At 37.9% G+C, this 18,714-nt stretch overlaps 1 protein-coding gene across 3 annotated transcripts in view; it reads left to right on the forward strand.

Moving 5' to 3' along the window:
- The first annotated feature begins 269 nt into the window (after positions 1-269).
- NUP133 (nucleoporin 133) overlaps positions 270-18,714 on the forward strand; it is a 37,307-nt gene continuing 18,862 nt past the window's right edge. The window contains exons 1-13 of one of the 3 annotated variants that reach the window (XM_088143442.1): positions 270-524; positions 3,271-3,389; positions 4,512-4,615; positions 5,684-5,791; positions 6,945-7,076; positions 7,268-7,438; positions 9,363-9,518; positions 9,599-9,669; positions 10,982-11,129; positions 14,105-14,249; positions 15,880-16,037; positions 16,194-16,285; positions 18,094-18,257. In XM_088143442.1, coding sequence (XP_087999568.1) covers positions 337-524; positions 3,271-3,389; positions 4,512-4,615; positions 5,684-5,791; positions 6,945-7,076; positions 7,268-7,438; positions 9,363-9,518; positions 9,599-9,669; positions 10,982-11,129; positions 14,105-14,249; positions 15,880-16,037; positions 16,194-16,285; positions 18,094-18,257 — 1,756 coding nt within the window. In that variant the 5' untranslated portion in view covers positions 270-336. Of the gene's footprint in view, positions 525-3,270; positions 3,390-4,511; positions 4,616-5,683; positions 5,792-6,137; positions 6,205-6,944; positions 7,077-7,267; positions 7,439-9,362; positions 9,519-9,598; positions 9,670-10,981; positions 11,130-14,104; positions 14,250-15,879; positions 16,038-16,193; positions 16,286-18,093; positions 18,258-18,714 lie in introns of those variants that run through there. The other 2 variants (XM_088143437.1, XM_088143443.1) reach the window with 2 other exon arrangements.

Genomic DNA, 18,714 nt, shown 5'->3' on the forward strand with positions numbered 1-18,714 from the left:
TTTCTGCCTGAGTTCCCGTTTTGAAATATGCTTTAAAATACTCTACCGTCCAACATCGCCTCCTCTAGTCTCCCGCTACTTTTCCTGCTCATTGCAACGCTGCTGTCCTGCCCTCCAGCTCATATACAAAAAAAGGGAACTTTCCGCCTTTCTGGGCCAATTGGACCAAGCCGAGGGGGGCGGGGAAATCATCAGCCAATCACGTCCTTGGGGAAACGTGACGTTATTTAGATGCGCCAGTTTAGCGTTACGAGAAAGGAGACAGCGACGGATCTCGAAAGGTTTTTTTTTTTTTTTTGGTAACGGCTCTTCCCGGTTTTTCGCGTTGAGGCGGCAATGTTTCTTTCCACTCCCACCTCGCCTCATACCCCAGGCGGCGGCGGCGGCGGCGGCGGCGGCGGCTCGGGCCGAAGAAGCCTCCGCCCCGGAGGTAAGAAGAGCCAAATGGTGGCGGCCCCGTCAGTCTCTTCCCCAGCGTTCTTCTCGCCAGTGACGAGAAGGCATGTTGGTTCCCTCTCTGCACGGTGAGTACCCTGCCCCGCCCATCGGGGGGTGGAGCCTGACCGGGCTTTCCGCGCGCCTGGTGCATAGGCTGCAAAGGGCGTCTGGAGAGGAAGGCGGAGGTGCCTCCTCTCTACATGCATGTTTGTTTTAAGGCACAGGTGCTGTTTTAATAACAAAAGAGCAAACAACATCTGTTGCGGTGGGGGGGGGTCATAATTACTAGGGTCGCCCCAAGTGAGGCGGCCATACAAGCGGAAGGCGTTCCCAGGGAAGTTCGCTCCCCTGAAAATGATGTGTGGTTTCTTCAATTGCAGTGCTGCCTTCAGAGGAAAGGAGGGATTTAACCTTTCCTCTTGCATGCTGCAACCTATCATTCCCACGTTGGATGGAGCTCATTAAGCTGCCACTTATTTAACAAAAAAAAAGTAGTTGCATTTTTATATCTCCAGTGCTGGATACTCTTTGTCAGAGGGTTAATGACAATGTACTTTTTATTCCTTGCATTTAAAAAGTACTGTAAGAAATCTTAATGTACCCAAGAGAGAGTGTACTGTGGGATGAGAGTTAAAGGTATCCTGTTTATCAATTCTGACCATGTGAACAGTTCTCATATTTATATTTCTGGAGCTCAGTGAAACTTAACTTTTTCTGTGAAGTTCTGATTTTCAAGCTTATAAAACAGTAGATTATTTATTTATTTATTTATTAAATTTGTCCCCTGCCCATCTTCCCCCAATGGGGGACTCTGGGCAGCTCACAACACATTAAAACAATAAATAAATATACAGTTAAAACCTATAACAATACACATTCACAAAAATAAAAGGGAAAAAATCCAGGAGGCCGATGGTTCAGGGCAGCAACGCCAGGCCACTAAGGGACTAGCCAACCCCACACTTGATGATCCCCCTCCTCGCCCCAGGCCAGATGGCAGAGCCAGGTCTTCAGATCCCTCCGAAAGGCCAGGAGTGAGGGGGCCTGTCTCACCTCCAGGGGCAAGATATTCCAAAGGGTGGGGGCTACAGCACAGAAGGCCTGTCTTCTGGACCCTGCTAGTCAGAGTTCTTTTGCAGAGGGGGTCCAGAGCATGCCCTCTCTGTGTGATTGGGTGGGACGGGATGAACTCGTAGGGGAGAGGCGGTCCCTCAGGTAACCTGGCCCCATGCCATGTAGGGCTTTAAAGGTGATAACCAACACCTTGAATTGGACCCGGAAGCAAACCAGTACCCAGTGCAGCTTGCGAAGCAGTGGTGTTATATGGGTCCTTCTTCGGGCCCCAAAAATAGCTCACGCAGCTGCATTCTGGACCATCGGAACCTTCCGGATACTCTTCAAGGGTAGCCCCATGTAGAGCTCATTGCAGTAGTCTATCTGGGAGATAACAAGGGCATGAGTGACCGTTCGAAGGGCATCCTGATCCAGGAAAGGGCGTAACTGGTGCACGACCCAAAGTTGTGCAAAAGCCCTCCTGGCCATGGCTGCCACCTGCTCTTTGAGCAAGAGCCGTGAGTCCAGGAGGACCCCCAGATTACGCACTGGGTCTGTCTGGGGTAGTGCTACCCCATCCAGCACCAACGATCCTCCCGGATACAGAGGAGCCATTGACCCACAGCCACTCTGTCTGATTAACCCATTATTTAATATAATTAAATATAACATTCAGTATAAAGTCCACTGAATGTGCCAACACTAAAGTACTTTTATTCCGGAATATTTTTGGTTTGGCTGACCCTTCTTTCAGATCTTGTCTATATTATTGAGCATATCTGTGTTTTTATTTATTTTCATTTTTAGTTTATTGTATGGCAGCTTCTGAATTCAATAAACGTGCTGAAAAGCTAATAAGTGTCATATGTGTCTGAGTGGGTGTGTGTGTCTGCTGTTTCCTGTTTTACTGCAAGGGTAAAAAACATTAAGACCTTGGAGCAGCACTCCTAGTCAGATCACAGCTAGATTAGTCTGTGGCTTGATTTGATGTAAAACAATTTAAAAATTGCTTAATTTGAATTTTTGTTGAGTTTAGTCTCAATGACATTGAAATGGATTTAGAAATGAAATTTGTTTTGCAGATTGTGAATTATAGTAGACTTCTTTGTTAATTTTGAATGATTATGCTTAATTTTGTGTTTAGATTGTTTATATTTTATAGAATATAAGCAACTATAATGAAAACATCAGAAACATGGAAGTAAAAAGAACACAAAAATTATAATGATGCTTTCTGACTTAACGAGTCCTTTCTCATAATCACCTGCCAAATTTTCCAAAATTGCACTCATGTCAGCTTTGATTATTAATCATGCTACTTTTTCAACAAAAAGGTGGGGAAGTATGTTCTGGCAATGATCAAGCCACAGTTACATTTTCATATATGTGTGGCACTTGCTCTTATCTGTGATTAACAGCACTCCCTCAATTTAAGCGTTACCTGATCAATTTTTCTCAGCTTGATCACAAATATTGTTGTATTTTTTCAGTGTTTACCAAAAATCAACAGTTTGAGAATGTGAATAGGCAGGAGTAGTACGTGGTTTCTGTGTGAAATCTTTTTGTTAACCATAAGAATGGTGAAGGAAAGCTTACAAAAATGAAATAAAATAAAAGGAAGGGTCTTTGTATAAACTGGTAAAAGCACATTCTATACAATTTGTTTTGACTTGAACTGTTGGATAGCTAAAGAATTCAAACAGTGATGAATGTAACAAAGCTTAAATCAATGGTATTAATTTCATTATTAAACCCTTAATTAAAACTTTTTCTGCTTAGATGTACACCTACAAAGGTTGTACATCATCCATCAGGAAGTGAAACCATCAACTATGATGTAAAAAAGTTTGGTTCACCTTTGCCAGTAAAAGTTATGGAGGCCTTGAGAATGGCTGATGGTAAGTTTTTTTTAATATGGTCATACAAATAAATGATAATTATATAATGAAAAATAGGATTTAGAATATTAAATAACATATGATTTTTTATAGCATCTGTAAATTAGCAAGACTACAACTTTGCTGTTTAATGACTTATAAAATCAAATTGATTCAAGCTATCCTGGGTGGTTTGCTTTTCCTCTTGAAGGGCTTGGCTTGGAAACCTTAACTCATTATTACTATCTGAGGCTCAGATCATTCTGTACCTGAAAGTACCTTCTATCAGCTGTGCTTAATTATTTCTAGTACAGCCATGTAAAACTGTTGTAATTCATTGTACATAGTGCTTTTCAAAAGCATTGAGAAGTTTCTGCAGATAGAGATAGTTGTCATAACCCAAAGACTGTGCAGGTTGTTAAGAGAGGACCTCACATAACGGGAGTCCTAGGCAAGCAGGCCAGTGGGCTAGAGCTGCAGATGGGTGGGTGAGTGCCACAGGCCGGCGCTATTGAGTGTGGACGGGCTGGTGGGGGCCACTACAGAGCGTGGGCCAGTGGGGACGGTGCTATGGAGTATGAGATCCCTGGGATTTTCTACTCCATAGCAGGGCTTCTTGGGGAAAAAAGTGGTGTGAGCGACTTATGAGAGTGACTTGCAACCTTCTCTGCCGGCTTCCCCATTGACAGATGGCAAACAAGTGATCGTGGCTCACTGTGACATAATCGTGAGCTGGGCATCTGAGCTCCCAGATCGTGATCACATGACCATGGGGACATTGCAATAGCTGTAACTTCGTGAACTGGTCACAAGTCCCCCTTGTTCAGCACTGTCATAATTTTGAACAGTCACTGAACGAGTGGTTGTAACCTGAGGACTACCTGTAGAAAATAGAATCAAGCCGTTTTCTGAAGTTGACCACATATCAGTTTTACAAGATTGTCACTGATTGACAGTTTTTCCATGTTCTAACATTATTCATTGTCAAAGACCTAAATGGCTTGGGTGTCTAATGGAATTCTTTCTGTCCTGTGAATCTACTTGCCAATTTAGGTCTTCCTCAGAGGTATTAAAAGGCAAGCCTAGATTTTTTTTTTTAAACTTATACCTGTAATTTATTTTGGAATCTATTATTTATTATAGCTGAGGACCATTTGAGTGTGATGCTAGATGAAAGTGGATGGGCTTGGCTAGTCCATAAAGATAGACTAATTATTTGGAAGATTGGTCAATCATCAGTTGCTAAGGTAAAGTAATAGTAAGTTGAAATATATTTAAGTAGGCCAGGTTATACTCATGTATATATTCAATATTCAAAAAATATAGGCAAATGAACTGCCTCAAATCACTGTTTGTCTGGGCTCCATATGAATACAGTGCATCTATACTGCACTCTTTCTGGAACATTTAAACCTTACATTAATGAGTAAAATGGCTCACTTTGTTCCACAGTGTTCTGTTTTTCCCTCCTCCTAGAATGGGGCAATCTGAATATTTTAAGAGTGCATCATACAATTGGTACATTTTGGGGTGGCATGGAATGGAAACAAACCACGTCATCCAGCAAATAATAATTTTATATTGGATATCTGATCATAAAAGTGAATAGGTTTTCCTGTAACTTGCTATTTGATGTAGTCTCAATAAATTTTTGTTAACTTGTGCATCATAAAAGAAAAGTAATTACACAAGTCTAACCATTCTTAGTTGAAAAAAAGCTTTTTTGACTATTAGGCTTCCAAATAAGTATGCTTAGACTGCAACCAGCATGAGCGAGGTTGGGGGAAAAAAGGCTGTGCTGGTAATGTTTTCAAAAATATTGAAATATTTTCCAAAAAAAGTATTTAAAAAGTGAAACAAGAAATATCCATATTTACTTGTTAGAATCCACTGGCAACAAAACAATTCTCACTTGAGAAAGAGTTCTCATATGCCATTCATGTGTTTATAGATTTGTTCGTAGTGCTAGGCAGATAAAATTTAAAATTATTCTCCATCCTCTTTTTATTTGTTTGCATCACAAATAAAATTTTTGGACATGGTTCACATTATTTAAAGTTACATTTAATGACTGCAGTTCTTTGACATCCAAAACATCTCTTCTAAACATTAAGCTCAGTATTTAATACAGTATCTTATTTAAGATGCTTTAGATTATATTTGTCAGCTTTTAGCGTAAAAAATAACTTAGAGTTGACCATAGAAATCCAAACTTTTCTTTTATTCAAAGCATGAAACGATATAGTTGAATAATATAAATGCAGAATACTAAATTAAAATGTTGCTAAACAACATAAATATTTTTTGTGTTACAGTTGTCTATATGCAAAGAACTACAGTTGCCACCCAGTGACTATATTTGGAGTGCAGACCTAGTTGCAGTATGTTGTCTTAATGTTCCTGGTGAAGCATCTTCTTTACAGGTTAGGAACATTTAGATTTCTTTTGTAGATGTCATTTATATATTCAATTTATGACATTTACATGGTCCACTTGGAAATTATACTTACTGTACAGTATACCACACTTATTTGTTTATAACTTAGTTGTACAATTGTTCAATCTTTAAACATAATTTTAAACAAAAAGCTGGGGAATGATTTTGTCCAATATAACAACACAAATATACAAAATAAGCTTTAACGACTGTTAATTTACTACATTAAGTACTGATCAGAATTCTTCCTGAAATGGTAACGAAATATTGTAGTTGAAAACAGATAACTACTTCAATACATATTTACTGCATTCTGAGGCATTTTTATATTTGCATTTTTTTCAGGGCAGGAACATTTGTCTGATATATATTCCACTGAGTTAAGGCACTTTGCTCATAGTAAGTGCTGAAGTCAGAGTGATTCAGAGCAGTATTCTGGGGAATTGAAACAGTCATTCTGTTAGGCTATTGGTGGTGGTGTGGGGTAAATTGGAAATAACAGTATTAGAAACTTCTTATTCTGAGATGCAAATAAGATACTAGGGTTAAATTAAGCAGATTAAGAAAGAGTTCAGTCCATATTAATCCTCAGAGCTTTGATAATTGTTCCACTTTCCTTTTTTCTTTAAATTTGTATTATTTTTGTTCTGTAAAAAAATTATTTAATAAAAATTAATTTAAAAAAAGATAATTGTTCCAATTTGGCTGGCTTAATCACTGAATGAAAAAAAAATACAATCAATTTTTGTTTCTTCTCTCCCAGGCAGGCAGGGGGCATTGTAGCTAATTACTTAATTATTTAGTTTTGCTTATTTTCCTTGATTTTTTTCATTTTCTCATAGACAAGAACTTCTTTGGTTTTTTATCTCTGTAAAGTTGTTATAATTTGTAAAGCATCTAAAATATGTTTTTCTACATTAAAAAACTACTTTAGCTCAATGGGGGAACAATATCCTGTAAAATCTATGTTAGGAGACACTGCAATATAGATATAAATTAAGGTGAAAACTTTATAATTCTCAGACTAGAAATTTATTTCTTGTTATGTTATGCTGAAACAGACCCTAGACCTTGAGATTGATTTGAACCCTAAATAATTAATAGAATTAACATGTATATTATCTTTTTATATTTGCAAGTCTCTTGGGGTAATGGCTGCCACTTGTGAAGGCATGATACGTTACTGGCCCAGCCTCGTGCATGAAAGTTCCTATACCGAGACATATACAGATTTCGGCAGTGCTCTTTGTAGTTTTCTTACAGCTGTAAAGGTATGTTAAAGATGAATGTAAACATGATACTTTGTGACAACTTAGTAAAAGCTCTAAAATCTATTTTTTTCACTATATATAGATAAAATGAAATAGAATTATAATTTTGAGGTGGGTTAGCAAGTCTGTATTTTCTTAAAACAAAATGCTAATACAGTTTCTTCAAAAAGCTGAACTGAGCTTTCTTTTAGGGCGGAAGCTTTATTTTATCCTCATCAAGGAGCCAGTTTATCCGACTTACACCTGATAGTAATGGCAAGATCTACCAGCATGGTTTACCTCAAGGACAAGGCATGTTTTCTGGAATAGGTAGAAAAGTTTCTTCGTTGCTTGGGATTCTGTCACCTAGTAATGATGAAGAAGTAAGTCTTAAATGTATCTTAATTTTAATGCTGAATTTTTATTTTCCAATTTATTTCACATGAGAGGAGTGCTTTATAGCAGGACACAATATAGACTAAATTCTCTGGAACAATTGGTAAACAACTACAGGCAGCTTATGGTCCCGATCGTTCTGTGTATAGTCCCTTAAGACCTCAAGTTCCCCAACTGAAATGCAGCAACAAAATGGCCAAATGCCTAGTATTTTTTGTTCAAAATTAAGGCTGAGAAGAAAAACAGTATGCCAATGGAAGTGTTTGGCTCTTGTCCCCAAAGGCTACTTTTTTGGACCAAATTCAGGCTTTTGTAGGGTTGTTTAAAGGTGGAGTGGGAGTGGGAAATCTTGGGAAGCAAATATTCCATTAACAATCCTCATCACCTTCCCCCACCCCCAGAAGTGAATTTGGCACCAATACAGTGACAAGGGATCATTTTTCAAATTAGGAAGCTTCAGGATGGGAATGTAACATTTTGCCTCTGAAAGCCTTCTATTTCTATTCCCATCTTTAAAATCTAGGGGGGTGGGGAGTGGGGCAGTAGAATCAGAAAAAGGATTTAAAAAGTGCCCACACTCCTAATTCTGGTGATGTCACAGTATCACTGGATTCTGAAGTTCAGGAGCTGAGTTGTGGGCCTAGGTTTTCAAATGATGACTTATTTCTGTTCTAGGAAATTTTGCATTTGGGTTGTATGTGGATGGTAAACAGTGTTAAAGAAATTAGCAGCACATGCAGACAGGGCAAAAGATAATGGCAGTTTTACTTTAAATTCTGGAATTCAGAAAATTGTCATACAGGAACATCTCTTGCCTTATTACACCCTCCCTCCCTTTACAACATTTTCATACAGGCTTTAAATATATTGCACATCCCTGGGTAAATCTGAAAGTCAGGAGGAAATTATAAAAACAGTGGCAGAGGGAACATCCTGATGGACTTCATTGGTCAGGAGATTTGAATCATTAGCAGCAAACAAGGACAGTGCTAGCCATAAAGATCCACACTACTCATTGAGTCATAGGTGCTTAGCAAGCCTTGAGAAGTGTAAATAGGAAGAAATTCAAACAATGCATGCTTATGGTCAAGGCAAAAATCAGACTTAGTTTTGCTCCATCTGAGAGGCATTCTCTTTAGTGGCAGGATCAGGGAAGATCCAATAAAGTTGAAAATACATTGCAATACATTAACAGTGGAAAAGCAGTGAAAGTAGAAGAACGAGAAAGAAGAAAAATATGGAGGTGGGCTTGTCCTTTCTAAAACCCAAGAGAAAATGAGAAGAGGCTTTTCTTTTTAACACTACAGTGGCAATAATAAAATATAACAAATTCTAACAGCCCACCTCCACCTTCAACTGCCTGTTCTCCCCTCTCTATGAGTTATTCAGAGGTGAACTGCTGTTGGGATCTGAACTGATCATTTGCAGATGCTTTTGAAATCAGTCTGTAAGTTCAGTGGTTTTACAGTACCAATTTTAAATTATAGTTTCTAAGAGCATCCCTTCAATATGCTGATGATATTAATATATATGAGTGTCATGAATTAAACTTTGGATTTTCAAGCTTTATTTAATCTAATAGAATTACACTTGCAGATTTTTCAGTGGTAACAATATTAATATTTGATGCAAGAAAATTTCTTATTTTTGATACCACATTTTCCCAGCATTTGCGCTGGATTTTAATATAGTTTTGATTGCTGTCTAGAATATATTGCATGATTGTCAGAATAACTCTGCAGTACACTCGTATTTGTGCTATTTTTTATTTTATTCTTGTTTCTGTACCATATTGTTTGTCATTTTTTGAACTGAAGTTTAAGCTTTTCTGTTTTCTTAATGTGAACTTCAAACAGAGAATTGCAGTCTATGAAACACTGGTATTTTATCCCTAATTTATATTTAACTCAGCTTTCTAGCGTTCTTTGGGATGAAGATGGTTCAAGGTTTTATGCAGTGACCAGTTCAAATCTTTATAAATGGGAAATAGATGATAATGCAGAGCGTCAAGTTCTCAGCTGGGATATAAACAGAGTACTTAAAGAAAATATCATGGAATCAATATGGGTAAGAAGCAATATATGTGAAATATAAAAATATATATTTGCCTTATTTCTGGCATTTTTAACAACCTATTATTTGCACAGGGATCAGAAAGCAATTATGGGGACATTAAAGGAGATATTAATGTGCAGTATTTGGATGTGCAGCAAAATTGGTAAGTTCCTGTTTAGAAAGTGAGCTCTGTTATGAATTCATGTATATATTTTGTAAATAGTTTGTGTCTTTTTTCTAGTAGTATTACTAATTCAGACACTTTTCTTATCAAAATACTATTCTTCTTTATCCATACTATCAGGAAGAGATAATTTAGTCAAAAAATAATTAAACACACAGGAATAAAGACTGTTTATTGGTCAAGTAACAGTGAAAAAAATCCTTCAATGTCCATGTGATATTTATTTGTTTGATTGATTGATTTATATAGCCACCCATTTCACATATGTGACTCTGGGCGGCTTACAATAAAATAGATTAAAAAAACCCAAATAAAATAATAATATAAAATAAAAACACATAGCAGCTGAGCTTTATAAAATAACCATCAGCAAACCCAAGAAACAGGTTCTATCACACTTCTGGGGCCCCAGGCTTGGGCACAAAACCAAGTTTTTAGGGCCTTGCAGAAGGCCAACTGGGTCGGAGCTAACCTGATCTCAGGTGGAATGATGTTCCACAGGGCAGGCGCCATGACAGAAAAGGCCCTCCTCCTGAGCCCTGCCAGATGTCACTCCTTAGCTGATGGCACCCAGAGCATGCCCCTCCCCACAGACCAGGTGGAATGGGTAGAAATAATTAGGGAGAGATGGTCACTTAAGTAGCCTGGTCCCAAGCCATGAAGGGCTTTAAAGGTAACTACCAGCACCTTGAATTGCACCCAGAAGCATGCTAGAAGACAGTGCAGCTCACGGAGCAGTGGTGTCACTTGCACCAAAAAAACCATCGCAGAATAGAATAGAAGAGAATACTTTATTAGCCAAGTACAGGACATACAAGGAATTTGACTTCGATGCAAAAAACTCTCAGTGCGTACCTGCGCTGCCGCATTCTGCACCAGCTGAATTTCCAAATGCTCTTTGAGGGCAGCCCCATGTAGAGCACATTCCATTAGTCCAATCGAAGTCACGAGAGCATGAGTGACTGTAAGCGGGGCCCCTGCTATATACCTGCTCTTGTTAAGAAAATTAACATCATAGAATACATTGAATAATGTTTTTGGTGTGCTAGGAAAAGAAGCTATTCTATAATTTAGTTTAGCAATTTAATAAGTAAAATGCTGCCCACACTCTCCGAAACACAATTTTTAAAATATAAGTTGGACTTAATGCACCATGTAAAAATCTTAAGATAGTATTTTCTAAGATAAGCAAACTAAACTAATATTGATTTATTTAAAAATTACTGATTCATTACCTGATATTTCTGAATATCAATTTGTAATTATGTAAATTGTCTTTTCCAATGAGTAGTGATGGACTGGTTATTTTGGCTGCAGCCTGGCATCTTGGTGACAGTCCCTGTCTCATTTACTATACCTTGATAACTGTAGAAGATAACGGTTATCCCACATCCGATAACATGATTGTAGAGGTCACCCAGTATAACCCACCTTTTCAGGTAATTGGCATTATGCTCAAATGCTTTTTTAATGCTTCTGATTTTAAGCATGCTCATAGAATATCATTTCAAGTGATTGGTTGGGAAGTTGAAAATAATGTATGTTTGAACTATATCAATAGAAACAGGGAGGGCGGAGCTGGCGTCGCGGCGATACGGCGGGCGATCCTGGGCTCCCAGGATCGCAGCCGATATCTCCTCCCCCGGACGGTCCCGATGGACCTAAGCCGTCCCGTAGAGATGGCGATCACAAAGGGCGCGTCCCGCGGATCTCAGGGACGCTGCAAGTCCCAGATTGATCCCGGGAGAAGCTCTTGAAGCCGGCGGAGGAGAGGCAGCCAAAATGGCTGCGAAAGCCGGGACAGCTCCAAAGGAAGAAGGAAGAGAGGGGTGTCAACTGGGTGAGATGGACTTTTACTATTCAACTATTCTTAGAGAACACCTTAAGTAACTTAAAGAGATTTTTAAAAGTGAAGAAAAGTGGATTAAGCGGCGAGATTGAGCCTTATAAAAAAGGGGGGGGGAATTTTTTTTCTTTTCAACTTTCCCTTTTTAGTGGAATTGGCAAGATGTTTTTCTCTTAAAAAAATATATTTTTAACTGGATTGGCTTTTTCTTTTTAATACTCAATAACTCTTTATCTTAAGCCTTTTTTCTAAGATTTTTTTATTGTTATAAGAAATTTATACTTTTTGATTTTGAAATGGGGAAAGTGGAGTTAAGAGAAAGTAAATGAAAGAAAGTTGCACTGCCATCTAGAGGCTCGACATATTGCTTTTTTTTCTTCTACTGTGACGCATGCTCAAGGACCCTGTGCTTTCTAAAAAGATAGTGGGATGTGCATGTTTATACAGGTGCCATCCGTAACTATAAACAAGAAAGTGGAGTTGAAAGCGATTTTGAAAATATCAAGATGGAAAGTTTGAGCTAGTCACAAGAGCCCTGATTAGTGGCAGTAGCTCTTCTTTCTGCTAGAAGCTCTGCTTTGCTCTCCATTCCCCCCTCAGTTGGATTTTTTTTAAAGAGACTTAGTCTTTTCCCTCCTCTTCTTTTTTTTTTTTCTCTCCTCTTGCTTTTTTTTTTTTTCTTATTTTTGGCAAGAACAAAGATAAAGAATCCTTTGACTCAATGAAGGTTTATCAAGATAATAAACTATACGAGAAACACAATGCAGAAAAAGATCTTTAAACTATTGAGGATGACTATAAAAAACTGGAAGAAGAGCTGCAGAAATTCCCGCAAAAAAAAAGAAAAAAGATATTAAAGCTAAAATGGACTTAATTAAACATAAAACGGGATCAATGGAAAAGGAAGAAATAGTACAAGAAATCAGAAACATTAAACAGAATTATTGTGAGGCTTATAAACTGAGAATTAAAAGGGTTAACTGATAAATGAAGAGGGACAGACTTGTTCTTGGCACTGAGGGTGAGAAAAAGATTATACAAGATTATAATGGAAAATCGTACTAAGAGAATGCACAAAAAGAAGAAGTAAAACAATATTGAAAGAAACTACTTCAGATGTTTAAAGAAAAAACGAGGGGAATACAACAATGATGGAACTGACAGAAGCTTCAAAAAGCAGAATGTTTGAAAGGACATTTATTATTGCTTTCTCTTATCCAATAATATAGAAAAAGGAATAAACAGCTAGATATTTTGGGATATTGAATGAAAAGGGTGAACTCAAAATTATGCAAGCGCTGGAATAAAGTATAAATCTGAGATATATAGTTAAAAATTGTATTTGATTGTAAATGTTTCAAGAGATTAGATTAAAATTTATACATGGTTGAATATAGTAACATATAGATTTTAAACTAGAGACATTTTTGTTGAAACATGTAGTGAAGAATCTGGTTAGAACTGTAACCCGGTTAGAACTGTAACTGATATTGTAACTGATACTGGTTAGAACTCTAACTTTTAAGAATTGGAAAAATTAAAAAGTACTTATGCAGGAGGAAGTTATTGAAAATTATGGAATGTGCAGAGATGAGTTAAATTGAGATTTGAAATTAGAGTAAGAAGATAAGTAATTTTATATGACACTGAGAAAATATAGTAATGTAATGGATTAGGAAATTTTATAATAGAAATTTGATAATTATTATATATATACACATATAATCGATAGATGAAAATGTATTACTAATCCTATTGAAAGTTAAAATTTCTTGTAAAAATGATTCTATAGATTAGCTATGAATGATTAATAATTGTTAATTGATAAGTATACAAGTATATTTTGAATAGATGATATGAGAATTTAAGATTATGAAAGGGGCACCAATGAGTTGGTAACTGGTTGACACACGGTATAAAATGGAAGATGCTTTTTTTATGCCTTTCTATGTTTTTGTTTGTTCATGTATGTTTTGTGTTTGTTGTAAAAATAAAAAAATATTTAATATAAAAAAAAAATAGAAACAGAAGGTATTTCTCTTCCTGTCTAGTTGCCTGTTGTCTCGTAGTGATGCTTAAATATTGCTAAAAATAGTACAGCTAAAGATTTAAAAAAATAGAACCAGTAAGTACTTTAATTTACTCTGTAAAACAAGAAATTGATGCTGCAAGTCTTTGCATGGAACTCTTTGAGAATCCTGAATAGATATGTACTGAAATGTACTATAAAATGACTCATATGTATCCGACTGGATTTCATGGGATTTAGAAAAGGATTTATCATTAGTCTATTCTATGTACATTAGGAAAAAGTATGTGTGTGTTATTTTTATCAATATATTAATAAGAGTTCAGAAAGAATATAAGAATGATGTGTCATTATGGAAAACTGTAGGTTTGCAATTTATAACCTGCTATTCCTGTCCTGGTAGTCATCAAGCATCAAGTTTGTCAATTAATATTTTGTATGTATGTCAGGCCTACCAAGAAGATGGTATTGCTGCTTTTAGTAATGCTTCATTCCTAAATATTGTTATTTCTTGTAATACTTAATGCCATTTTTTTCAGCCTGAAGAACTGATATGTCATTTAATAGTCCCAGATTTTTCCAGCCATTCTGCCTGTCTTTATACTGAAAATGAGGTATTTGCTTGTTCAACTGGAACAGGAAGAACCTCTTTACCACAGGAGAAGATTACTTTTAGTGCTCAGGGTGAGAATCTTTAAGAAATTTAAACTGTTTAACACAAGCTAATAAAGTGTTCAGTCTTTCTCCAGAACTTCAGTAAAGATTCTTATTCCTCTCATCATTGACTAGTGACTACATTTTAGAGGTGACTATGAAATTTAAAAATAAAACTTGCTGCATTACTGAGTGATTCTTATGGGTGTAGAATTTTCTTTTCCTAAATGGCACTGTATGTAACTTCATGAATCAAAGTCAAAAACAATGGAGAGGGAGACAACCACTTATTGTTTCTAGGCTATGAACAAATGAGAAGTTTTGTCCTGTGTGCCAAATTTCTAATAGTGGGAGCATCTTCAGAAACCTTCACCTACAGATGTTGATGTTTTAGGGTTCATGGTAGAAGAGACAGTTCTTCAATCACTCTTAAGCCATTTAGGCCTTTAAAGGTTAAAACCAACACCTTAAAGTATGACTAGTAAGCAATTGGTAACCAACGTAGATTTTTCAGTACAGCCATCATGTGATTCCTGTGTTTGCACCAGTTAGCAGTTTAGCTGCTGCATTTTGCACCATTTGCAACTTGCAGGCAGTTTTCAAGGGTGGCCATATGTACAATACAAGTAGTCCTTGCTTAACAACCCTAATTGGGACTGGAATTTCCATCACTAAGCAAAGTGGTCATTAGGTCACGTGACCACACCAATTAGCAACAGCAGTTCTGGTAGCCCCAGTTGCGGTCATTAGGCAAGGACCATGATGTTGTTAGGCAAGGGTCTCACGCTTCTGCCGTGCTTGCCTTTCCTTCAACTCGCCCCACCCATCTATCTCCTCCCCATCTCTGCCCTTTTGGCTGACCTGCACTCCACTGGCTACCCCTGCCACCCCCCCACCACCCCCATGAGGCCTCCTGAAGGGCCAGAGCTGCCATGGCAGGGTGTGCCTCAGTATTGGGAGGAAGAAGGCAGTAGTCAGCTGGGGGGGGTGGGGGACAGCAGGGGTAGGTGACGGAGTGCGGGGCAGCCAAAAGGGCAGAGATGGGGGGGAGATAGGTGGCTATCACGAAGGCCTCGCAAAGGGCTGGCAGGTGCCTCAGGTGGGTGCGCCTCAGCAGTGGGAGAAAGAAGATGGCAAAAGTCAGTGGGGGGCAGTGACCGAGTAGAGGGCAGCCAAAAGAGCAGAGATGGGGGAAGATAGGCAGGTGGGAGGAGTTGAAGCATACACTGTGGTTGTAAATGCGGGTAGGTTACCAAACATCTGAATTTTGATCACGTGACCGTGGGGGCACTGCAATAGTAACTTCAAGGACTGGTAACTACCATTTGTTCAGTGCCGACATAACTTTGAACGTTAAGCAAGGACTACCTGTACATTACAGTATCAAGTTGGGATACAGTTAAGGCATGGATAAACACTGACCAAACTGACCAATTTAGCAAGGGTTGCAGCTCACACACTAACCATAATTCTGGAAACTTGTTCCTTGTCACAGTCACTGCTTGAAAATCCAGTGACAGTTGAGGACCAAGGAACACTCAAAGACTGAGGCTCTGCTCTTTCAAGAAGAATGAATTGCCATCCAAAACATACTGAACCTCGGTCAAAACTATGTTGATGATGTGTGTCCTTTTTTTTTTTTTTTTTTTTTGTATTTTAGGTGATAAAATTTTAGGAGCAGGTTCTTCTGCTCAACTTCCCATTTTTTTTGCTCGAAAAAGTGGACTTGTAGCTATATGTTCCAAGGAAACCACTTCTTTACTTCCAGAAGACATTGAGGATTCTTTAGCCTATTCTGTAGCTGAGCCCAATGATGAGGTAATAACTAATTGGAACTCTGAAAGAGAGGATGGGAAAAGTATTGCCTGGCATTTAATTCCTGGTAGCATCTTTTGCCACACCGTGTTGTTTTTATTGTTCTTTTGTAGTTGAATAATCCTTCAACTTTCACTTTTTTCTACTTTTCTTTTTCAGAGCATTGGTTTTGATAGATCTTCCAGAATGGATATTGTAGCCCAAGAAGATAAAACTAAAATGCTAAAATCTTCTTTCTTACAGTTTTGCAGGTACTAAATAAATATATTAAATAATTAAATAATCAGTGGTGTAAGGAGAATGTTAATATTGCCTTTATTGAGTTTACTGTATGCTTAAGAAGTCAGTTGGGAAGATATATCGTTTATAAGTAGTGGATTAAAAATCCAAGGTTTATGTTCTAATTGGTTGCACTCTCAAAACCTTAATGTATTACATATCATATAACAAAGGCAAAATCCCATTCTTTGGGATAGCCTGCATCTGTATAGGATTTCTTAGTCTTGCTGGCTCCATCAAACCCTTTTCTTTCTTTATGTCTTTGAAATAACATGGCCAAGTGGAACATGGGGAAGACATGGAACGACACAATCACTTTTGTAACATTTAAAGAAACAAATTAACTTTTGTTAAGTAACTTAAAATTGATGACTACTAGGTTTACTTAACATTACAATGTATCTATAGTCTGTCAATACATGCCTTTTCTGCCACTGGCATACAAATTTAATTAATAAATAAATATATATTCATAACCCACTTTCTTGACAGAGATTTTCCTAAGATAGGACTCTGAGCATTCTTCACATCCCTCCTACCCACACCATCCAAATCCCTCTCTTTGATTCCTTCTCTCTTTTGAATATCCTGGAAGGTGTCCTGCATTGCTGTGCTTTCATTGGCAGCTCCACCAGTCAGTTATCACATGCCTTCTTGCTAACCCAGGCTTAGCCTCATTATTCATAACAGGATATCTCTGAGCTTTGAAAGTATCTTTTTAGAGCTTTATTTTATAGTGTTGCTCCATATATTTACAGTATATGTTCCATAGTCAGGGTTAAATTGCCAAGAAGCAGTTGAGGCATGCAAGCACATATAACTATTACAGTTCTCATGAGCTCCCACTTACAGAGTAGACAAAAGGATAACAGCCCCTAACTTATTGATTCATTTATTTATCATATTTACATAGCCGCCCATCTCACACAAGGTGACTCTGGGCCATGTACAACAATTAAAAAATAAATATATAAAAACAATTACACATAAAAAACTGTAAAAGCACACAGACATCTTGGCTTTTACATGTTTTCTTTTGGAGTAGCAGTCCCTTGCTTTCACTGTAGCCACCCATTTTTTCCTTCTACAGTCTTCAGAAGTTTATTTCTAAACTGTTGCTATTCGTTTTGACATATTTTGGCTTAGTGATCAACTTACACCCTGGAGTCTGCCTTCTGTCCATCTCAATCTCTGTCTTGTCCATGTTCAGTTTGAGATGGACAGAAGGCAGACTCCAGGGTGTAAGTTGATCACTAAGCCAAAATATGTCAAAACGAATAGCAACAGTTTAGAAATAAACTTCTGAAGACTGTAGAAGGAAAAAATGGGTGGCTACAGTGAAAGCAAGGGACTGCTACTCCAAAAGAAAACATGTAAATCCTTTCTGTTTTCAGGGCTGCCAGCTGCAGACCTCCTCAATGGTGGGGAACCTAGGTATCCAACTCAGTGAATGACTTGCTTTATAGCCTTTCATCAGTAAAACCATCAACACTTGTAACTTCCATTTATTGAATGTTCATAGGATCAGTTCCTTATCACAGAACTCCAGTCAGGGCAAAACTGGTTCATGCCCTGATTGTCTCATATCTGGATTATTGCAATAGTCTTTTGGCCAGATTACCCTCTTTACCCCTGATCTTCAAAATATCACATGGCCTTTCATTAATAAAGTATTCAAAATGGGAAGCTCAACCAGAAAAGAATACTATTACCACCAAGCTACCCTAGTTAATATCTCATTATAATGATTGACTTACAATCGCCTTTTTATTCACTGCAGGAAGGATGTGAAGGGTGCAAATGCCACAATTGCTGAGCTTTTTCCCCAGGAAGCAGTTTTAGGTCCTGATGCTGATCTTGATAGAGCCGTAACTCAAGTCAGTGAAGAATTAATAGATGATTATCCTACGTCTGATCCACGGTGGGCTGAAGCTGTACCTGAAGGTATGGATTCTTACGTATTAAAAGGGGAAACAATAAATATGTTTACGTATATTGGACCTAAGTGTACTTCATGGGTAGCCCTTAATAGGATACATTACAATATTATTGTGGATATGCATGGAATAGCTGTTTGCTAGTGGTCTGTGCCTGAACTGAAACACACATGCTAGATATTTTGCATGAAATAGAATAGGGATGTTGCAGCAGAAGTGGTTTGGGATGAGGAGAGTGGGGCAGTGCCAAGGAAATTAATACCGAGGGGCAGGGGAGCAAAGCTAGCAATCCCCTTCTCCATGCAATATCTCCCAGGATGGCAGTCCAGCTATCCCCAGTTTTCCCAGCTTCTTTAGCTCTTCAGCTAGTCCCAGTGTTCCAGTGCAGGATATCCCACCAGCCTGCCCACTTTCTGATTTTCCTAGCATCTTTCTTCCTTCCCTCCTCTCCTTTCTTCAGCTGC

The sequence above is a fragment of the Python bivittatus genome, unplaced genomic scaffold (genome assembly GCF_059951505.1).
Source record: "Python bivittatus isolate LINGU-HERP-01145 unplaced genomic scaffold, Pbiv_v1 ctg000020_np1212, whole genome shotgun sequence".
Classification (NCBI taxonomy): Eukaryota; Metazoa; Chordata; class Lepidosauria; order Squamata; family Pythonidae; genus Python; species Python bivittatus.